The following is a 24,315-nucleotide window of genomic DNA, read 5'->3' as shown; positions in this document are numbered from 1 at the left end:
CACACACACTTGCACAAGCCCTGACCACCCCCCACAAATGGCACTTCCTGTCAATCACTCTGCGATGGGTCTGTGTAGCCATTGCAATTGCAGTCCCGATCGCAATGACTAGTTCACGCACACACACTATGATGGATACGCATGTGCAGTACACAACAATCACCAAGTGCGTGCGTATTAGCAACTGCGTTCCTTGCTGAATCAGGCCCATAGTGAACATAATGAGGACAATGAGCTTAATCCAGGGTTTCTGCAGCCATTTTGGGTAATAAATTCCACAAGTTACATAAGCCACCCACGAAAGGTACCAGGTGAGGCAGCCATTTTGGGTAATAAATTCCACAAGTTACATAAGCCACCCACGAAAGGTACCAGGTGAGGCAGCCGTTTTGGGTAATAAATTCCACAAGTTACATAAGCCACCCACGAAAGGTACCAGGTGAGGCAGCCATTTTGGGCAATAAATTCCACAAGTTACATAAGCCACCCACGAAAGGTACCAGGTGAGGCAGCCGTTTTGGGTACACTACATCGGTTAAAAGAAGATTTGCATTTATAGGTTGTTGGTTCATACAAGTTTATGTTACAAACTGAAACCAAATACTTACGTTAACTGATTATTATTAAAGTGATGTTCTTCCATTCTCTTTATGAATGTATCCTTAAAGTTATGCAAAAATATTTGTAATGTGCTGGGGCCAACAAAAACTTTATCAGTTGCTGTTGTCGTTTCCTTTGACATCAGAAGCTTAATTCTTTCCTGGGTTAAAAAAGTTTAAATATTTGTAAATATGTATTCAACAGTATGGCAGCTAAAGAAGGCATCACTTCTAATTGATTTCGGACTTGTGTAAGATCTGATTAGATAAATACAACCTTTGCCGGCCTCTTGATGAGATCCTCCCCTAATCCTATTGTATAACATAATTGGATCTAGTCTACAAATATATATTATTACATATTTTACGTAAAACTAGGATTTTTACCGCTTTGATAGCTTAATTCAACACACCATTCTACCGCATAATACGTCATATAAATATATATTATGGGTATAAATCAGAGTTGCATTTATATCAGACACAATTGCAGACGCTTTCCACGTTTAGAGATAAATGCAGATCTCTGCCCATATTCAGAGTTGGCTGCATCTATGCAATCTCACCGCCCCTATCCAGCCGCTGGTGAAATCAGCAGTCATCTTCATCAGCACACATTTCCACCAACATCTTCATCAGCACACATTTCCACCAACCCTATAAGCTGGTGCAGGAGATTTGCCTGAAGTTGAACAGGTCAATGACACACTTATCCTATGTGCAAATGGGGATGTAGTCAGCATCCCAGCGTGCTGGATGCAGACGGTCTGAATACCGGTGCCGAAGTCCCAACAGGTTAGTATCCCGACCGCCGGCATCCCGTAGATAAGTATCAGGATGTTAGGGTGAGGTTAGGGTTAGGTAGCGGGGTTAGGGTTAGTTATTAGGGGGGAGGGTTAGGGACTGAGTAGGGAGTGTTAGGATTAGGGTGCGGTAAGGGGAGGTTAGACTTAGGCACTAGGGGGTGGGGGTTAGGGTTAGGCACCGGGGAGGGTGATTAGGGCAGGGCTTAGAAAAGTACTCACCGTCACTTGCTATGGGTGTCGGGAGTCTGGCTGTCGGGATGCCGTTGTCGGTATTCTAACCAGCGGCATCCCGACAGCCGAGATTTCATACCTAACCTGTGCAAATGCACCCTTGCACCCCAGTAAGACCCACCATGTCACTAGTAAAGATACACCTAAGAGCTGTACGACTCAGAATCGCTGTAAGTTGCATATGCAGGATCCGAAGTATGCGCAGTGTGCGAAAAACACAAGATCCAACCGAACATAGAACTGCGTACCACTCTCAATCAGGCCCCTATGTGTTCATTTCAAGTACGAATAAATACAGTTCAGACAAATCTGTTTCCTACTGTAACTCTCTTTGAAATATTGCTTTAACTTTTATCTGGTTTGACTCATTATTAGTCTTATTAGCTATATTTAATTCAGAATTTTGATTGGCTTGTGCTGTAACTTACATAAGTCGAAGCTCGCACAATTTTTTGTTTATAATTCAAATTTTCACATGATAATGATAAGACAGTCGACCGTACACTTGGACCCAATGCAAGTAACATACAGTACATAGAGGTATGGGGTAAAAAATGCAGTTGACTGAATTGGCTGTAGCTCCGCACTCAAAGGCTTTAAACATTTACTATATCCATACTGATAAGTAGTTCATACAATCCATCTGTTTTTTTATTGGCTGCTCATTTAGGTGAGGGTCCCGGGGGAAGTAGCAGAGTAGAAGCACATGCTTGTGCTGTATACCTGAATAATGTCTTTGCAGTAGGGAAGATGAGTAGGACATACATCCCCCATTCCACAGGTGTCCTGTCCAGTGTTACAAATCATGTTAGGGTTGCAGTCGCCAGCCCATGGAACCTGGTTATTTTCTTGGAGCATATAATTATGAATCAAAGTAATAGCCAATGCAACTTTATCTCTGGAAAACACAATGAAAAGTCAGAGGTAAACATGTTTGTTTTTACTGAGCTTCATTTCCGATCATTAAAAATGTATTGCTACTGAAACAAATACTGTGCTATACAAAAGTATATGAATAATGCAGTGAATTTTCCATGAATACTGATTTATTTAGAATAACACACAAGCAGTCGTCATACCGCGTTTCCTCTGTGTGGACCTCCATAATCCTATGTTGCATTATGTAGTGTTTGGCTTCCCTGTTAATAGCATTTTGTGACCAGCTGTCAATCCAAATTAGCTGGCAACCACTTAAAAATCCAGGATATTTTCTGAAATAAAAATACGTACATTAAAACATATGGAAATATATCATGTGGCTCTCATTGCCATTTCAGGTGTGTGTGCCTGAGTAAAACATTCTTCCCAAGTTCCCAGCGAAGCTGCAGGTTTTACAAATAGATATTCCAATGTCTACACGTAGAGGTAGCAACTGCCAATGAGCTGGATGATCTAGACCAGGAATGGCCAACCTGTGGCTCTCCAGCTGTTGGAAAACTACAAGTCCCAGCATGCACTGCTTCAGTTTTGCTATTAGGGAATGCTAAAACTGTGGCAGGGCATGCTGGGATGTGTAGTTTCACAACAGCTGGAGAGCCACAGGTTGGCCAGGCCTGATCTAGACTGTACCATTTCCTCTCCTAAAATCTTGTGGGACTCTGTAAATAGTTACATGTGTTATATAAAGTAAAAGTAGCAGTGCCAATGTAGCAAGAACAAGAGGGAAGGGTCCACATGAGCAGTTTAATGGGCAGCGTCTATAGTATAGTCATCTCCACAATATACTGTACATAATTAACCACTTGTCTGGCGTAGTTGCATCGTTCATGACCATGTTAGGCTCTGCATTCCCTGACAAGGTCGCAAGCGATATGACCAGTCAGAAACGCCCACTGGGCGACTGCTGGAAGATAATCTTCCAGCAGTTGTTTATTGTAGAAGGACCATCCAGCTCCTCTGTATCCTTATACCCTTCCCCAGTGTCTGCCTTGCAGCCAATAACTGCTGATCAGACAGCCTGGCAGTACCCTCCACAAGGTGGCTGCAGAGAGGTGCAGTTGCTGGGGAAATGAAAATGTGCAGTGTTGTGATGTTACGATTAGCGATGGTCCAATATATCGCTGTTCCATATTAAAACTGATATTGATGTTAAGTGTTTAAAAAAAATTATATATTTTTTTTAACAAAAATCATGTTGGATACATTATAAATAGATGTTATTGACCTATTTCAGTCATAAAAAAAACTACTGTTTCTGATCAAATGTACAGTATCGGGCAGAGGCGGGCTGGGCTGGGGGACAGGGTGCCATGTGCCCCCCAGGCCGCAGCACCATGTGAGCTGCGAGCCGCGGACAGTCTGTGTCTCTGTGACACAGCTGCCTGCACCGCGCGTGTCAGCGCTACACAGTGACTGGCAAATACACAGCCGCCGGCGCTGGCAGCTGTGTGTTTGTTTTAAGTAGCAGAAAATGAGAGTCTGTCAGACTCATACAGACTGCTGCTGTACCCACTGCCGGAGCCGCTCCATCTTCCGGCTCGTGCAGTGGGTAATGGGAGAGACGTCATGACGTCTCTCCCATAATGCAGAGCGGGCTGGCCTGGGAGGACAGACGGAGGAGCGGATGGCGGCGGCGGGAGTGGGGATTCAGGTGTTTATTTTATTTTTTTATTACGCGTGTCTACTGGGGGGGGGACACTACAAGGAGGGAGACCACTACTGGGGGCCCTACAAGAGGGGAGACCACTACTAGGGGCACTACAAGATGGGGGACTACTACTGGGGGCACTACAAGGGGGAGATTACTACTGGGGGCACTACAAGGGTGGGGGGACTACTACTGGGGGCACTACAAGGAGGAGATCACTACTGGGGGCACTACAAGGGGGGGAACTACAAGGGGGGGACTACTACTGGGGTAACTACAAGTGGGGGACTACTACTACTGGGGGAACTACAAGGGGGGACTACTACTAGAGCCACTACAATGGGGGGACTACTACTAGGGGCACTACAAGGAGAGGGGACTACTACTAGGGGCACTGCATAGGGGGACCACTGCTGGGGGCTCTATATAAAGGGCAATACTGGGGGTACTGCATAGGGGGGGAGACTACAACTAGGGCCACTATTTAAGGGGCACTGCATAAGGGTTACCACTATTGGGGGCACTGCATGAGGGGGACTGCTACTGGGGGCACTATATAAGAGGCACTGCATAGGGGGTACCACTACTGGGGGCACTGCATAGGGGGTACCACTACTGGGGGAACTATATAAGGCACTTACTACTGGGGGCACAAGGGGCACTGCACAGGGGGGACCACTACTGGGGGCACTATATAAGGGGCTTACTACTGGGGGCACAAGGGGCACTGCACAGGGGGGACCACTACTGGGGGCACTGTATGAGGGGCACTGCACAGGGGGGACCACTACTGGGGGCACTGTATAAGGGTCACTTCATAGGGGGGATCACTACTGGGGGCACTGCTGGAGGCATGCATAAGGAGGTTCTCTCCTGGAGCACAGGGGGGCACTGCATATGGGCACCACTACAGGGGGCTGCCCCTAATCTTTATTTTTACTATTAATCCCATATGGACCTGCCTCCTACCTGGAACACGTGAGGGGGGGGGCGCCGTAGCACCCCGTGCTCCGGGCACCCTGGCTACACGCTACTCCTCTGCCAGGGCCGCCTGCATGCATTTGCCCCCCAGGCTAAAAGTTGCCAGCCAGCCCCTGGTATCGGGGATAAACTGAGAGAATGCATAATTGATGAAATGTGCCTGATCTCTTAGTGGCTGGTTGAGACATTAGCCTAAATGGCTGAAACTAAATATTCCAAACTCACAGAGGTACTAAACTACAACAGCCATACCACAAGTAAATAAATGAACACTCAAGTGAAGATCCAAGTGTTGAAAGATTAAAAAATAAAAACTTGAACATGTTCCTAGTCATTTGACAAACTTACTTTGCAGCAGTCTTCAGAAGGTCATGGTGCGGGGGAATGCATACCATTATTCGCAGATATGATTTCACTTGAGAAACAAGATACTTGGCTGGGTCAAAACTATGATGCGGATGTTTCCTCCGTAGTGCTGGTCCTAGAACCTAAAGAGATATGTATAAATGTTTTGTGCTGTTATCAGTCAACCATTAAATAACTTCCTGTGATCTACTCATCCCTTGGGACCGAATCTGGACTGAGAAATCTTATTTACGAGAAACATATGCCTCGACACGTACAGACAGACAGACATTTATATATATATATATATATATATATATATATACACACACACAGACTTATTTATATATTGTTTTCATGAATGCAGTACTGAATTTTTCAGGCAGTTTTTTTATTCCTTGTGTGCCTGGGAAACCAAGTCAGCTTGTCCAAGGTCACAAAGATCTGAGGCTAGTATTTGGACAGAGTTTTCCTGCAACTATGGCCCTATTGCTTGCCAACATAAAAAAGATAAATCATTGTAACTATTGTAGGATATATCTGTGTATGTTATACAGATGGAAAATGGTGCTGTTTGTGGCCATTAAGCCATACTTGCCAACTCTCCCTCATTGTCAGGGAGACTCCCTGAAAGAGTAGCAATCTCCCTGTATCCCTGAAGAGTCTAGCAATCTCCCTGATTGCATCTTACCCCCAGGGCCATTTCTAGGGGCGGGCGACCCGTGCAATTGCATGGGGCGCTCCACCCTGACCCCTTCACACAGTCTGACAGTGGTCTCCAATCAGGGCACACACCGGCACCCTCAGCAGCGGCAGGCGGAGCAGCAGGGACAGCAGCCAGACCAGCCGGGTGACAGGGGGTGAGTGATCTCTGCGTGCGGGCACCTGGCAGCTGGCGCTGGGACTATCTAATACAGTCCCAGTCCTCCCCGAGGCAAGTTCTTTTTAAATTTGTCCACTGGCACTGGTCACGTGAGCCAATAACAGCTCGCGGACTGGCAGCCAATCAGGGGCAGCCGCGTGGCCGCCTCTAAATGGCTGTCGGTCCGCGTGGCCGGCACCATATTCAAAATACTGCCGGGGACCCAGTTGGGAAGGGAGCACTGCTCAGCGTGCTGCTGTGATGCTAAACGAGTGATGAGGGGGGGCTGTGTGTGTACAGGTGGTGAAGGGGGGCTGGGTGTGTAACTGTACAGATGGTGAAGGGGGGGCTGTGTGTGAACAGGTGGTGAAGGGGCTGTGTGTGTACAGATAGTGAATGGGGGTTAGTGCTACAGTGAGGGGGGGGATGAGGAGCTCTAGGTGAGTGCTACAGTGAGACATGAGTGGTGTCAGGAGAGGTGAGTGGTCTTGTGAGGGGAGGTAGGTGTGAGGAGAGGTGAGTGCTGCAGTGGGGTAAGGTAGGTGTGAGGAGAAGTGAGTGCTGCAGTGAGGTAAGGTAGGTGTAAGGAGAAGTGAGTGCTGCAGTGAGGGGAGGTAGGTGTAAGGAGAGGTGAGTGCTGCAGTGAGGGGAGGTAGGTGTGAGGAGAGGTGAGTGCTGCAGTGAGGGGAGGTAGGTGTGAGGAGAGGAGTGCTGCAGTGAGGTAAGGTAGGTGTAAGGAGAGGTGAGTGCTGCAGTGAGGTAAGGTAGGTGTGAGGAGAGGAGTGCCGCTGTGAGGGGAGGTAGGTGTGAGGAGAGGTGAGTGCTGCAGGGAGGTAAGGTAGGTGTGAGGAGAGGCGAGTGCTGCAGTGAGGTAAGGTAGGTGTGAGGAGAGGTGAGTGCTGCATTGAGGGGAGGTAGGTGTGAGGAGAGGCGAGTGCTGCATTGAGGGGAGGTAGGTGTGAGGAGAGGTGAGTGCTGTATTGAGGGGAGGTAGGTGTGAGGAGAGGTGAGTGCTGCATTGAGGGGAGGTAGGTGTAAGGAGAGGTGAGGTAAGGTAGGTGTGAGGAGAGGAGTGCTACTGTGAGGGGAAGGGAGGTGTGAGGAGAAGTGAGTGCTGCAGTTAGATGTGAGAATGGGTGAGTTCTGCAGGTAGGTGAGGAGAGGAGAGGAGAGTGCTGAAGTAAGGAGATGTGTGCTGCTGCGAAGGAAGAGGAGAAGAGGGAGGAAAGAAGACCTCCTGAAGAAAAGAAGATGGAAGAGCCGGCCACAGAAGAATCGTATGCACCGCTGGCCATGATGAGAGCCTCTCCAAGAGCCATGGTAAGCGGCTTCGGCCACCTTCACTTATTTAACCCTCCCTAGACCACCAGTATTGTTGGACACTAGGCCCGTGGGACCAGTCAGTTCTCTGGCTTGTGGTGATTGGTAAGCGGGCAAAGAGCCCGTGCCACTGGTAAGTGATTCTAGGCATTAGGCCCAAGTCACTGTCCTAATTTTCAATTGGGGGTATGTAAATAACAGGGTGGCTCAGGATTTCGGCCTGCTTAATTAAAGCCCCACTGATATTTCCATACCCACACTTCAAAATTTCCACTTCGACCACTGCTGTAGACATAACTTTCCGAGCCGCACTGTATGCTGTGATATGTGATGGCTGAGTTAGGTGATGTGGAGTTAGTACCATATTACAGTATGTAACAACATGTATGGGAGGGGTGAGTCATTCTGCCTCTTCTCCAGGGATAATCCTTACACTGTGGCACACTGGTGGGAAGTAGGCTACTCCTATGAGTCAGTACACACTATTACTGTACTGTTTGTGCAACATACCAGAGCTGCCTGCAGTCACCCATGAGCACATAGTATTCTCTTTGGAAAGACTACATGTGTCAGGGAAAACCATGTATATACTACACACAGGTTGTGTGACAGGGCTGGCATCCCTCAGCATGATCACTACAGACCGGTTGTGTGAATGGGTTGGCGGCGCTCAGCATGATCACTACACACAGGTTGTGAGACAGTGCTGGCGGCCCTCAACATGATCACTACACACAGGTTGTGTACTGGAGCAGACCACACACAGGTTGTGTACTGGAAGAGACCACCCTCAGCCTGATTACTACACACAGGTTGTGTGACAGGGCTGGCAGTGCTGAGTTTAATTACTTTGATTTTTTAAGAAATTACAAATATAAATGAAGATTTATGATAGGAACATTGACTGGCCATTAATGTTTTTTTTTTTTGTCATTTTTACATGAAAGGCTCTGCTACTGTGTGGCTTATTGTGTATACATTTTATTACTGTGTGGCATTATTAATGTTAATGGGCTTTGTGTGGCATAACGTGAATGGGCTCTGTGGTTTAAGGTGAATGGGCACTACTGGGTGGTGTAATGTGACTAAGGGACACTACGGTGCAGTGTAATGTGAAGAAGGGACATTACTGTGTGGCATAATTCAAATTGGGGGTACTATTGTGTGGTCACGCACCTTCACAGGGAAACCACAACTGTTTTATTTCGGTGCGCTCCACCTGCTTCTAATACGGATGGGACACCAATGCTCTTTATGCACACAGGGCACCAAAATGTGTAGTTACAGCTCTGCTTTGGTATGCACAGATGTGTTATTCTCTGCGTTCAACACTCCCTGCCCTAAAAAATTCCTACAGTGAACACTATCTAATCCTCTACAACTGCTAAGCTGGGGCTTGTCCAATTGGGAAAATTCCTTTCCTTTTCTATATGTGTGACCTAGCCCAATGAAGAGCCAGCTTTACCTAACAGAAAGACCCAAATGTAAGACTATGGGCGCCATTTCGTGAGGGGACGCCAGCCCATCGGGACAATGTGTTTGACTGCCTGGCTGGACTGCAGTGGTGATGACAGACGCCGGAGCACGGCACGCAGGCAGCAGAGAGAGGCTTCCAGTTCCTCAAATAGAAAAATGAAAGGGGCAAGATTCAGTATGTACATTATGTGTTAATATAACACATTTTCTGTGACCCCACCTCGAGTCCCAATCCACAGGAAGCTTATAGAACACTGCAATTTAGAAGATGCCAGATTGTCATGAAATATGGTTTTCTATGTTATTATTAAAAACCACATTTTATAACTTATTATTTGGTAATACAAAGTACCTTACAGGAAGTATTTAATATAGTTAAATTATGATGGCATTATTAGTGATGTCAATGATTGCATGGCTCAGAAAAGCAAATATTATAAGGGGGGGGGGGGCGCATTTTGAATGCTCGCACTGGGAGCCAGATTGGCTAGAAACTGCCCTGCTTACCCCCATTATGTAGCTGTTATATTAAAATAAACAGAGATATACATTCAAATAGGATAATTAGTATAATTTCCCTGCATTGGTTGTAAGTCACAATGATCCCTATGGCTACATGCATTTTCTGAAAAGTATCAGTATGTTTTCATCTACAGGTAGATCTTACTGACTGCATTTGGGCTCATTTACATTTGGATGTAAGTCAATTATAGGACACGCCTCACAGATGTAGCAGTACACGCCCACTGTACCGCTGCGCTCATAGGTGTTGCTTTCACAATCTCCCTGAAATGCTTTTTCAAAAGTAGGCAAGTATGCATTAAACACTCCAGAAAGTCAAAGAACTATAGGGGGCAGATTCAATTAGAAACAGTAACTGCGGGCTTGCAGAAGTCCCCTAGGCTATTCAGCTGCATCCCACGGTAAGCCCGCAAGTGTGTTAACTAGGGGTGAGCGGGTTCGGATTTCTGAAATCCGAACCCCCCCGAGCCCCCCCGATCCGAGTCCGATCCGAGTCAGGCTCGACTTTTCCCGCCTGACTCGGATCTGACATCGAGGCAAAACGTCATCATCCCGCCTTCCGAGTCTCGCGGGTTTTGGATCCTATATAAGGTACCCGCGTCGGCGCCATTTTCTCACTCGGCTGTGGACAGTGAAGAGGGAGGGTGGGAGTTAGTGCTGTGTAGTGTAGTGTAGTGTAGTGCTGCTGTTGTCCACTACTTCAAAGTCCATAGGGGCTGGCTGTGTTGTGCTGTGCTGCTGTTGTTAATAGGGGCTGTGTCCACTACTTCAAAGTCCATAGGGGCTGGCTGGACTGTGTTGTGCAGTCAGTTCCAAAGTCCTGTGCAGTGTCCCAGTCCTAAAGGGGTGCTGTAGTGTTGTCCAGGGGGTGCTCTGTCCATCAGGGGTGCTCCCCCCAAGTGCTAAAAAAATAATATATTTTCTGTGTTTGTGAATTGTGTGCGCAGTAGCCGCACGTGCATCAACAAAGTAGTGCCAAGCGTGCGCCTGTGTCATAAGTAAAGGGCCGGCTGGCTTGACCGTTAAGGGTGCTGTAACCCCCGAAAGTACACTCCAGTCCAAACCAAAAAAAAATTATTTTCTGTGTTTGTGAATTGTGTGCGCAGTAGCCGCACGTGCATCAACAAAGTAGTGCCAAGCGTGCGCCTGTGTCATAAGTAAAGGGCCGGCTGGCTTGACCGTTAAGGGTGCTGTAACCCCCGAAAGTACACTCCAGTCCAAACCTAAAAAAAAATTATTTTCTGTGTTTGTGAATTGTGTGCGCAGTAGCCGCACGTGCATCAACAAAGTAGTGCCAAGCGTGCGCCTGTGTCATAAGTAAAGGGCCGGCTGGCTTGACCGTTAAAGGGTGCTGTAACCCCCGAAAGTACACTCCAGTCCAAACCAAAAAAAAATTATTTTCTGTGTTTGTGAATTGTGTGCGCAGTAGCCGCACGTGCATCAACAAAGTAGTGCCAAGCGTGCGCCTGTGTCATAAGTAAAGGGCCGGCTGGCTTGACCGTTAAAGGGTGCTGTAACCCCCAAAGTACACTCCAGTCCAAACCAAAAAAAAATTATTTTCTGTGTTTGTGAATTGTGTGCGCAGTAGCCGCACGTGCATCAACAAAGTAGTGCCAAGAGTGCGCCTGTGTCATAAGTAAAGGGCCGGCTGGCTTGACCGTTAAAGGGTGCTGTAACCCACAAAGTACACTCCAGTCCGAACCAAAAAAAAATTTATTTTCTGTGTTTAGCCGCACGTATATATCAAATCGATATAACATAAATGGAGTACCAAACTTTCTCCGATAAAAATAAAATAGAGAAAGATCAAGAACCACTTCCTCCTAGTGCTGAAGCTGCTGCCACTAGTCATGACATAGACGATAACATGCCATCAACGTCGTCTGCCAAGGCCGATGCCCAATGTCATAGTAGAGGGCACATACAATCCCAAATGGCAAAGTTCAGGAAAATGACCTTGAAAAAGACATTTAAATCAGCTGAAGAGAAACGTAAACTTGCCAATATGCCATTTACGACACGGAGTGGCAAGGAACGGCTAAGGTCGATCCCTAGTATGTTCATGACTAGTGGTTCAGCTTCACATGACGATGGAAGCACTCCTCCCACTAAAAAAATCAAAAGAGTTAAGCTGGCAAAAGCACAGCGAAGAACTGTGCTTTCTAAGAAGATATCACAAATCCCCAAAGAGAGTCCAAGTGTGGTGGTGGTTGCGATGCCTGACCTTCCCAGCACTGGACGGGAAGAGGTGGCTCTTTCCACCATTTGCACGCCCCCTGCAAGTGCTGAAAGGAGCACCCACAGTCCACTTGCTGATATGCAAATTGAAGATGTCACTGTTGAAGTACAACAGGATGAGGATACTGGTGTAGCTGGCGCTGAGGAGGAAGTTGGCGAGGAGGATTCTGATGGTGATGTGGTTTGTTTAAATCAGGCTCCGGGGGAGACAGTTGTTGTCCGTGGGATGAAAAAGCCCATCACGGTCATGCCTGGGCAGAAGACCAAACATTCCACCTCTTTGGTCTGGCAATATTTCTATCCAAATCCGGACAACAACTGTCTTGCCATATGTACCATATGTAAAGGTGAAATAAGTAGGGGTAGGGACGTCAACCACCTAGGAACATCCTCCCTTATACGGCACCTGCAGCGCGTTCATAAAAAGTTACTGTCAAGTTCAGAAACTTTGGCTCAGACCGTAAGCAGTCCAGGGACACCTAAATCCCGTTGTCCTGTTGTATCCAAGCGCCTGCAAACCACACCGTCAACTCCCTCCTCGTCAATTTCCTCCTTAGTCAGGATCGGAAGTAGTCCTGCAGGCCATATCACTGGCATGACTGACTCTCCTATCCGGGATTCCTCCGGAGGATCCTGCATTGCTACGCCTACTGCTGCCGCTGCTGCTGTTGCTGCTGCTGCTGGGAGTCGTTCATCATCCCAGAGAGGAAGTAGGAACACCACTACTTTTACTAAACAATTGACCCTCCAACAGTCCTTAGCGAGGAGGATGAAGTACGACAGCAGTCATCCTGAAGCAAAACGTATAACTGAGGCCTTGACTGCTATGTTGGTGTTAGACGTGCGTCCGGTATCCGCCATTAGTGCAGTGGGATTTAGACAATTGATGGAGGTAGTGTGTCCCCGGTTCCAAATCCCGTCTAGATTCCACTTCACTAGGCAGGCGATACCGAGACTGTACAGAAACGTCAGAAAAAGTGTCCTCAGTGTCCTGAAAAATGCCGTTGTACACAATGTCCACTTAACCACGGACATGTGGACAAGTGGAACAGGGCAGACTAAGGACTATATGACTGTGACAGCCCACTGGGTAGATGTATCACCTTACGCAGCAACAGCAGCAGCGTCACCAGTAGCAGCATCTCAGAAACGCCAGCTCGTTACAAGGCAGGCTACGCTGTGTATCACCGGTTTCAGTAAGAGGCACACCGCCGACAACCTCTTAGAGAAACTGAGGGAAATCATCGCCCAGTGGCTTACCCCACTTAGACTCTCCTGGGGATTTGTGATATCTGACAACGCCACCAATATTGTGCGGGCATTACATCTGGGCAAATTCCAGCACGTCCCATGTTTTGCTCACACAATAAACTTGGTGGTGCAGAATTTTCTGAAAAGCGACAGGGGCGTGCAGGAGACGCTTTGGGTGGCCCGAAAAATTTCTGGCCACTTTCGCCATTCAGCGACTGCGTGCCGAAGACTGGAGCGCCAGCAAACACTCTTGAACCTGCCCCGCCATCACCTGAAGCAAGAGGTTGTGACGCGGTGGAACTCAACCCTCTATATGCTTCAGAGGATGGAGGAGCAGCAAAAGGCCATACAAGCCTATACATCCACCTATGACATAGGCAAAGGAGGGGGTATGCACCTGACTCAAGCGCAGTGGAGAATGATTTCCGTGTTGTGCAAGGTTCTTCAGCCCTTCGAACTTGCCACACGTGAAGTCAGTTCAGACACTGCCAGCTTGAGTCAGGTCATTCCCCTCATCAGGCTTTTGCAGAAGCAGCTGGAGAAAGTGAAGGAGGAGCTAAGACGGAGCGATTCCGCTCGGCATGTGGGACTTGTGGATGAAGCCCTTCATTCGCTTTGCCAGGATTCCAGGGTGGTCAATCTGTTGAAATCAGACCACTACATTTTGGCCACCGTGCTCGATCCTAGGTTTAAAGCCTATGTGGTGTCTCTCTTTCCGGCCGACACAAGCCTGCAGAGGTGCAAAGACCTGCTGGTGAACACACTGTCAGCTGAAGCGGAACGTGACACGTCAACGGCTCCTTCTTCATTTTCTCCCGCAACTGGGGCTGCCAGGAAAAAACTTAGGTATCCTAAGCAACCCGCTGGCGGTGATGCAGGGCAGGCAGGACCAAGTTTGGACATCTGGTCCGGACTGAAGGACCTGGCAACAATTTCTGACATGTCTACTGTCACTGCATATGATACTGTCACCATTGACAGAATGGTGGAGGATTACATCGGTGACAGCATCCAAGTAGGCATGTCAGACAGTCCATACCTGTACTGGCAGGAAAAAGAGGCAATTTGGAGGCCCCTGTACAAACTGGCTCTATTTTACCTGAGTTGCCCCCCCTCCAGTGTGTACTCCGAAAGAGTGTTTAGTGCAGCCGGGAACCTTGTCAGCGAAAGGCGTAGGAGGTTGCTTCCACAGAATGTGGAGAAGATGATGTTCATCAAAATGAATTATCAGCTCTTCCAGGGAGACCAGCCTCCAGAAGGTACAGAGGGACCTGTGGTGGTGGATTCAAGTGGGGACGAGTTAATACTTTGTGAGGATGAGGATGTACACACTGAAGAGGGTGAGGAATCGGTGGATGAGGAGGATGAGGATGACATCTTGCCTCCGTAGAGCCAGTTTGTGCAGGGACACATTAATTGCCAGCTTGTTTTGTGGGGGCCCAAACGAACCAATCATTTCAGCCACAGTTGTGTGGCAGACTCTGGCGCTGAAATGATTGATTTGTTAAAGTGTGCATGTCCTGTTTATACAACATAAGGGTGGGTGGGAGGGCCCAAGGACAATTCCATCTTGCACCTCTTTTTTTCTTTGCATTATGTACAGTTTGGGGCCTAGTTTTTCTAACTGCCATCCTGCCTGCCACTGCAGTGTCACTCCTAGATGGGTCACGTGTTTGTGCCGCCCACTCGTGTCGCTTAGCATAGTCATCCAGCTACCTCGGTGCAACCTTTTGGACATAAAAACACTATTGTGAGGTGTGAGGTGTTCAGAATAGACTGGAAATGAGTGGAAATTAAGGTTATTGAGGTTAATAATAGCATAGGAGCAGAAAAACCTACAAATTCTGTGATTTTAGCTGTTTTTATGCTTTTTTTCAAAAAAATACAGATCCAAAACACAAAACCCAGAACCCAAAACACGGAAGGGTGGTTTTGGCAAAACCAATCCAGATCCAAAACACGAAGAAAGATCCAGATCCAAAACCAAAACACAAAACACGAAAAGTGGCCGGTGCACACCCCTAGTGTTAACCCATAGCTCTGGGTAACTAACCTGGAATCAATATGTTAATCGAATTCGCCATGGGTCTATCGCAGAAAAATGGGATTATAATCGAATAGGTCTGGGTGTTAAAGCTCAAGGCTATGTGTCCGAGGTAAGCACTGCAGCTAATTCAATCTGCCCGTAAGAGTAGTAACCAGGGGTGAAGGGGGTTTTATTTCAATTCCATCATACTGTGTGTAAATGTTTTGAGCAAATCCTCTAAACTAATATGTAATGTAGAATTAAGGGTGCTGTAATTTCTTTATGCACCTTGACATTTAAAAATGCTCCCTCGCATGCTGCCTTCATTGGACGCCTGCCAAAGACGTCCACTAAGGTGGAATCCAACCAACTAAATCAGCTCAACAACAGTCAGTGGGAATAGCAATTGTACTTATGTATTCTGCAGAAGAAAACTTATTTTATTCAATTGTGAGCGGCTTATTTTAAATTGCTATTTTTTAATAAAGCATTAAAAATAGTAATATGGTATGGCACGCCTGTATGGGTTATAAATAATTTGTCGGTCCCTATGGAGATGACTACACTGCACTGAGAGACTGTGTGGACCCATGAGTATACTTGATAAGCTTGATTTTATACATCTGATATATACGTGTATTAGCTATGAGAAAGGTAATTATATAGTGTTTTGCCGTATTACACTATGTGTACCTTCTTTCAGAGAAATATATATATATATATATATATATATATATACACCGACACACACACACACACATATATATATATATATATATATATATATATATTGGGTAAAGTGGCACATCTCCGTATAAGTTCCCACTTCAAGAACGAAACAACCTGTATATAAATAACTTCACAGTTTATGTACGGGAGGCCAAGGTTAGGCTGGTTGTTGAGATAAATAACACATCTTGATAACAAGTTAATAGGTGTTAATATGGCCGATTCGGAGTCGGATGCAGATGCGCGTGTATTTTGTCCTTCCCTGATGTACATCCGTGTGTCCAAATGTGTAAGGACTGTGATGCCCACTGTCAGTGTCAGTAGATGCTGAAATACTGCTTGGTGCGTCTTTAGACACCACTATTGGTAGCTCCATCAAAACTTGCACCAGCCCTATGTGCAGTTTCTCCATATGAGTATGACCTCGTATGTGAGCAGTTCAGCTTATCTGTACACAATCGGTTTCAGCAGCATGGCCACAGCATACCTGCATCTTTTTAGCCACCCCCATTACCTCACAGTCACTGTCCAAGAACGCCCCTTACATTTCTGCTACCCAGGGTTGGCGCTACCATTAGGCAGCTGCCTAAGGGTTGCGGCCACTAGAGGGCGCCACTGAGTCCACCCCAAAAAAAAAAAAGAAGAAAGTGATGCCTCTTTCAGTCCACGCAAGCCTCCGGATCTCCCCCAGCCCCCGGCACTGCAGTTTCACCTGTCAGTGCGGTAGAGTCAGCTCCCTCTCAAGGGCAGTGGTGGCAGCCATTTCTCTCTCCTGTATTCCCCTCCTTCCCTCAGATGCTGCCACCCTGTCACTCAAATGTTATGACTTTTTGTTGAGAAATGGGTGGGTGAGTGTGTATGAGTGCTGACAGGTTAGTGATAGTGTGTGTATGAGTGCTGACAGGTTAGTGACAGTGTGTGTGTGTGTGTGTGTATGAGTGTTGACAGGTTAGTGACAGTGTGTGTGTATGAGTGCTGGCAGGTTAGTGACAGTGTGTGTGTGTAACTGTGTATGAGTGCTGACAGGTTAGTGACAGTGTGTGTGTATGAGTGTTGACAGGTTAATGACAGTGTGTGTGTGTGTAACTGTGTATGAGTGCTGACAGGTTAGTGACAGTGTGTGTGTATGAGTGTTGACAGGTTAGTGACAGTGTGTGTGTATGAGTGCTGACAGGTTAGTGACAGTGTGTGTGTACGAGTGTTCACAGGTTAGTGACAGTGTGTGTGTAAGAGTGCTGACAGGTTAGTGACAGTGTGTGTGTGTAACTGTGTATGAGTGCTGACAGGTTAGTGACAGTGTGTGTGTATGAGTGTTGACAAGTTAGTGACAGTGTGTGTGTGTGTGTATGAGTGCTGACAGGTTAGTGACAGTGTGTGTGTATGAGTGTTGACAGGTTAGTGACAGTGTGTGTGTAACTGTGTATGAGTGCTGACAGGTTAGTGACAGTGTGTGTGTATGAGTGTTGACAGGTTAGTGACAGTGTGTGTGTGTAACTGTGTATGAGTGCTGACAGGTTAGTGACAGTGTGAGTGTGTATGAGTGCTGACAGGTTAGTGACAGTGTGTGTGTAACTGTGTATGAGTGCTGACAGGTTAGTGACAGTGTGTGTGTATGAGTGCTGACAGGTTAGTGACAGTGTGTGTGTATGAGTGCTGACAGGTTAGTGACAGTGTGTGTATGAGTGTTGACAGGTTAGTGACAGTGTGTGTGTGTAACTGTGTATGAGTGCTGACAGGTTAGTGACAGTGTGCGTGTATGAGTGTTGACAGGTTAGTGACAGTGTGTGTGTGTAACTGTGTATGAGTGCTGACAGGTTAGTGACAATGTGTGACAGTTTAGTAACAGTGTGTGTGTATGAGTGCTGACATGTTAGTGACAGTGTGTGTGTAGGAGTGCTGACAGGTTAGTGACAGTGTGTGTGTAGGAGTGCTGACAGGTTAGTGACAGTGTGTGTGTAGGAGTGCTGACAGGTTAGTGACAGTGTGTGTGTATGAGTGTTGACAAGTTAGTGACAGTGTGTGTGTGTATGAGTGCTGACAGGTTAGTGACAGTGTGTGTGTATGAGTGTTGACAGGTTAGTGACAGTGTGTGTGTAACTGTGTATGAGTGCTGACAGGTTAGTGACAGTGTGTGTGTATGAGTGTTGACAGGTTAGTGACAGTGTGTGTGTGTAACTGTGTATGAGTGCTGACAGGTTAGTGACAGTGTGAGTGTGTATGAGTGCTGACAGGTTAGTGACAGTGTGTGTGTAACTGTGTATGAGTGCTGACAGGTTAGTGACAGTGTGTGTGTATGAGTGCTGACAGGTTAGTGACAGTGTGTGTGTATGAGTGCTGACAGGTTAGTGACAGTGTGTGTATGAGTGTTGACAGGTTAGTGACAGTGTGTGTGTGTAACTGTGTATGAGTGCTGACAGGTTAGTGACAGTGTGCGTGTATGAGTGTTGACAGGTTAGTGACAGTGTGTGTGTGTAACTGTGTATGAGTGCTGACAGGTTAGTGACAATGTGTGACAGTTTAGTAACAGTGTGTGTGTATGAGTGCTGACATGTTAGTGACAGTGTGTGTGTATGAGTGCTGACAGGTTAGTGACAGTGTGTGTGTAGGAGTGCTGACAGGTTAGTGACAGTGTGTGTGTAGGAGTGCTGACAGGTTAGTGACAGTGTGTGCATGAGTGTTGACAGGTTAGTGAATGTGTGTGTGTGTACTTGCTAACAGGGTTAGTGTGTGTATGAGTATGTGTATGTATGAGTGGCTGACAGGTTAGTGACAGTAAGTGTGTGTATGTGTTTTCAGGGGGAGTGTGTGTGTGGACTAAGGAGACCTGGCAGGGTGAGTGTATTTACTAACCCATGTTCATGCCCTTGACACTTGCTGATTATCTACAGTATGTTGACCAATTGTATCTGAATACATATGGGATCAGAATGGCCACCAAACCAGACTGTTAAGAGCACATGATTATAAGTAAGGCACTACAGCCTCTGTGACAGTGCACATTTTCTTCTGAATGTTCGTGGGTATTTAGAACCCACATATGCCAACTAATATGAAATAAGGTAAACCAACTAACACTAACTGAAATATTTTCACCTAATTGAGTGCATTTTTTGCACATGATATTAATAAAGGTACTTATTTCGGTCGATTTGGGCACGGTGTCAGCCAGACCTGACTGTCACTGTCATCGGCGTAGCTGCGCAGGGGTGCTGTGCTCCTGTCTGTCGAGGGGCTACTGCCCAAAATAATAAAGAAACTATTTTTTTGTGTGCGTGTCAGCCACACCTGACTGTCACTGTCATCGGCGTAGCTAAGCAGGGGTGCTGTGCTCCTGTCTGTCGAGGGGCTGCATAAATATTGCAATAAAATCTTTTTTTTAAGTTATTGGGTTACAAAAAGTTTTTTTTTAATCTTAAACATAGCAGAAATGTTATCCTAACAGCTTATGAAGTTATATGCTCTAAAAAACTACAAACCTATATTTATTTACAAACCTATATAGAGTGGACATACTAAATTCTAAAACTGTTCTATTCAAAAACGTAAACAAAAGTAAAGATTATAAGTGTAGTGTGTTATAGTGTGTTATTCTGATGTTAGAATGTATAAGGCCAAAAAGTAGGTGGACCACACATGGCTGATTGATCAACCATGGTGACTGGATTAGAAATCCCTAGAAATTCAGCACCTAGAGCATATTTTTTCATGTTCTCTGAGGCCTCTCCTGACTGTGAAGAAAGATTCTCCACAGTGTAGTCTTCCATTGTGACATTTTAATGGTGATTTCAATGTTATCCACTGGCTCAGATCCATCTCATCTGAGGGTTGGGTTTTCCCCATGCAAATAAGACAATTCACATCCAGAAGGTGACTCTTATGTTTAGCCGTGGTGTCAGTCTCTATTTTAGAATTTGTACAATCTTGGTCTTGGGGGCACCATGATGAATCAGACAGATCCTCCAGGGTAAACATCTGATCTGGTGTTGTATCTATTTCTATTAAACCTTTGTGTGTGAGTTTAGTCATCTGCCACTTGTGCTGGAGCTCTTTTTCTGCTTTCTAAATGATCTCCAGACACAACGTAAAACTTAAACCTTAAACTGAAATGTTGCATTTAATGCTCTGTTCCACTTGTTCACATACCTAAGAAGTGGACAATGGGAACAATGGCAATTTGAAGGCCACTAACAAACTCTGTTTGTTTTAATGTCCCTGTACAGGTTGGGAAATTCCTTTACAGTACAGAAGGTTTGCAAAGGATTATTTAAGGCAATCGTTTATCTATTTTTGGAAAGCACACTTCCTGGTCCCCTTCTGGGATGAAAAAGATCAACTTCCAGCAAGCAGGCATGGTGCTCAAGAAAGAATTCCCAAGAAAGACACAACATAAGACTTAAACCTTAAATCTGAAATGTTGCATTTAATGCTCTGTTCCGCTTGTTCACATATCTGATATGGTTAAGTGGACAGTGGGAACAACAGCAGTTTGAAGGCCACTAACTAAATCTGTTTTTTTTTTTTTTTTAATGTCCCTGTACAGGTTGGAAAATGCCTTTACAGAAGGTTTGCAAAGGATTATTTAAGTCAATTGTTTTTTGGAAGCACTCTTCATGGTCCCCTTCTGGGATGAAAATCCACTTCTTGCCGCAGAAGCAGGCACAGGATTCTCAAGAAAGACACAATGTAAGGCCTTAAATCAGGGGTAGCCAACCTCGGTCCTCGAGAGCTCATGTTTTCCAGATGATCTAGCTGGTACAAAGGTGTGTTCATTACTCACCAAAACATTTAGAAAGATCCACAGGTGGAGTTAATTATTATAGTTGTGATTCTGTGAGGAGACCTGGAAAACATGCACTGTTGGTAGCTCTCGAGGACCAGAATTGGCTTAAATCATAGCTCTTATGCCTGTCCACATATCTGTGCTGGTTAAGTGGCACTTTGAGGCCACTATGTTTTTTTTTTTATGCCCCTGTAAAAGTTGGGAAATGCCTTTATAGAAGGTTTGCAAAGGATTATTTAAGTCAATTGTTTATTTTTTTTGGAAAGCACTCTCACTGGTCCCCTTCTGGGATGAGAAAATCAACTCCCAGTAGCAGCAGCCATGCTCAAGGATTCTTCTGTGGCAAGGACTGATGTGAAGGTATCACATTTTTTGTAAATGCCTCCTCCCCTCCACTTCTCCCTCATAAATTTTCTTCAGAATCAAAAAACGAAATTAAATTTACTACCAATCAACCCTTCCTGTCCCTGCCCTGCCTTCAACTACACACATACTCCAACTTCCTCAGGCCTCTCTTGAATAATATAAAAGTGTTTCCTAATGTGCCATGTTTGAAGTTGAACAGTCATGTGTTTGTGCCTCCCACTGCTGCAGCTTAGCTTAGTCAGCTAGCTAGCTATCTTGGTGTAAATTTTGGTCCTAAACTAGATGAAAAAATCAATATTGTGAAGCTGTGAGGTGGTCAAAATTCACTGGAAACGAGTGGAAATAAATGTTATTGAAGTTAATAATAGTGTAGGAACAAAAAAAGGCCAATTTAATGTGATTTTAGCTGTTTTTATGATTTTTAAAGAAAAAATCCAGATAAAAAACCAAAACCGGAAAACAAAACACGGAGGTGAGGTTTTGGCAAAACCAATCCAGATCCAAAATCAGGGGAGATCCAGATCCAAACCAAAACACGAGGGTCAGTGCACATTCTGCCAGTACACATAGGATTGTAATTTTTAAGAGTATAATATTAAATGTTAAATTGTATTCATTGTTTATTGATATTATTGTCAGAGAGTGTCCCAGAAAGAGTTTTTTTTTCTTTCTGCCTTAGCTAATCTCTGTAGTTCATGTCTACAAAACGTCTGGGAGCACCACTAATATGGTCCAGCATTTATTTGGAAGTGACATGTCTGTTTATTGGTCTATTACCATACACTGCAATTCTTTTTCAACTCACTAGTGTGCACAATTCCTTTTGAATGATATATTGGGGCACAGATGTGTAGAATACATATGTATTGGGGCACTGATATGTGGCATAATGTATTAGGGGCACAGTGTATGGCATATAAGAATTTGTGGCACATGTATTGGAGGCATTGTATGGCATAATTTACAACTGAGTGACATAATGAATTTGTGGCACAGCTGTGTGGCATATTATAAACTGGGGACACTGAAGCGTGGCATATTATGAATTGGAGGGAGTAGGGCAGGGTTGTCTTAACAGCAGTGTGGGCCCTGGGCAAAGCAATGTACTGGGGCCCCTACCCATCCATTCACGGGAAAAAAAATAAAATGGTCAATAAAATTAAACCCTCCTGCATGACCATCAGACCTCCCACACATGCAGAGAGACTCTGTGTCTGATTCAGACCCGGTCGCAAGCGCTGAGCGCTCGCAACCGGGTCGATGGTGGCCCACAGTGCATGTGCACGATGGAGCCGGCTCCGTCGTGCGAATGCGCGAGACCCGGCTAGCGACGGGCAATCCATCGCTCCGGGTCTCGCACCAAAGGGGCGAGCTGTCGATGTTGAGAGACAGCTCGCCCCCTTTGGTGGGCGGGCCGGGGGGGTGGCTGCCCAAAGCGAGGCGTTCCCATGAGAATGCATCCCGTTTGGGGGCGGCCCCACCGACATCATGAGTGATGTCAGTGGAGAGATTCCGGCTCTGTTAGAGCCGAAATCTCTCTGGGGCTTGCGGCCACGAGACCCTACCACAAGGGTCTCGTCGCAAACCCGATGGTCGCGATGGTCTTGACAATCACGACCATCATCATGGCCGCTCACTATAGCTGTGGGTGGTCACCCACAGCTATGCAAGCGGCCAGGAGGCCGCACAAAAAAAAAAAAAAAAAAACGCCCTGATTCAGAGCGAGCGCTCTTTCAGAGCGTCCAGCTCTGAATCAGGGCCTCTGTCTGAAGCCGGTGGATGAAGTGAAACTGGGACTGAGGTGAGTACTCGTCAACGGGGGGGGATGGGGTGGGGGAGGTAAGATCAGAATACAGTGCACCGGCGGCTGGCTTATAAAAATATCACAAATTTACCAACTTGCCGGGCTGCAGGGGGGCGGGTTGGTGGGCCCCTACAAGCTTCGGGCAGCATGCACAGCAGGTCTTAGATGCCTGCGCATAAGAACAAGTGCAAAGTATAACTTACTTAGAGAACTCACATGTAGTGCATTAGATAGGTTTCATCTCCAAAACATCCCAGTGGTTAAATAGTTTTAGTGAACAAATGGTTTGAAATACAGGTTAAATTGTTTGTAATTTATTGTTTTCTTTATAAACATCATATCAAGTTACAACATACATTTGCATCCTGCAGAGATCACACGTCAAAGACCTTTACAACAGTAATTACGTGTACTACTTACTAACATGCTTAATGAATTCACATTGGTTTTAGACCTTCCTGCTGACATACGTAATCTGATGCTAGAAACGTCAGTCTCTGTCACTGTCTGTATAAATTATTCATGCTTTGTGCTGTGCATACAGACTGAGTCATACTGTACATGAATAAAAGAAATAAACGTGTAACAGAAGACACTGGTATCAGGATAGATCATGATATGCTAAATTAAATCTAATATTTACAGAGGCCAAGATAGCAGCCAGTATCTGCTCTAACACCTACCTGCAGGAGATCATTCATCTCCTCAGTACTGAACAATGATGTATATTCCCCACAGATCAGCAGGCTGTTAATGGCATCTAGGCAGCTGTCAGTAGCCAGTTCTTCTGCCTGTCATGTATTGTAATTAAATAAGACACCATTTGCATTAGTATAATACAGTACAAAATTAACCTTCTGTAAGAACGGCGAGCAGTAGATTACATGCTCAACAAAATATAGGCAGCTTGAAAAGCAATAAAACAGTTCTAAACAGAACCAATTCTGATTTAATGTCAGTGTGTTTATTAAACATCTTTATAATGCATGTATTTGACATTATATATAGTCCACTTCATTAAATGGTAGCTTGTTAAGAAAATTAGCTCAGTTGCCCTGAGAATAAGAACAGGCAGTAAGAATGTATTATATACAGAACTAGAGGAACTGCACTATACAGTTTGTCAGAAGAAATGAAAACAGGGACATTTGCAGGGACCAAGATTTCCAGGAACAAATCTTTAAAACCTGGGACTGTCCCTGGAAATGAGAGACAGATGGTAAAATATGGATACAACAGTCTGCACGCACTAAAAAAATGGTACATTCCATAGCTGCTAACCGTTTACTCTAACACCCTATAGCTGACACATGGATCAGTCAGCATTAATACTAAATCCGTTTAGCATCCAGTTTTGTTTTGCCTGCTTTTCAGTGAGCAGAATGTGTGACA

At 45.7% G+C, this 24,315-nt stretch overlaps 1 protein-coding gene across 1 annotated transcript in view; it reads right to left on the bottom strand.

The window, feature by feature from the left end:
- Positions 1-24,315, bottom strand: part of LOC148542122 (dynein axonemal heavy chain 5-like) — a 356,598-nt gene that overhangs the window by 96,251 nt on the left and 236,032 nt on the right. The window contains exons 69-73 of the mRNA XM_088471686.1: positions 23,607-23,714; positions 5,553-5,692; positions 2,716-2,847; positions 2,360-2,534; positions 609-760 (exon numbers count right to left, since the gene is read on the bottom strand). Of these exons, the coding sequence (XP_088327812.1) occupies positions 609-760; positions 2,360-2,534; positions 2,716-2,847; positions 5,553-5,692; positions 23,607-23,714 (707 nt within the window). The remainder of the gene's footprint in view (positions 1-608; positions 761-2,359; positions 2,535-2,715; positions 2,848-5,552; positions 5,693-23,606; positions 23,715-24,315) is intronic.

The sequence above is a fragment of the Taudactylus pleione genome, unplaced genomic scaffold (genome assembly GCF_031769625.1).
Source record: "Taudactylus pleione unplaced genomic scaffold, aTauple2 ptg000015l, whole genome shotgun sequence".
NCBI lineage: Eukaryota > Metazoa > Chordata > Amphibia > Anura > Myobatrachidae > Taudactylus > Taudactylus pleione.
The sequence above is the reverse complement of the archived record's forward strand: the minus strand, read 5'-3'. Positions and strand labels throughout refer to the sequence as shown.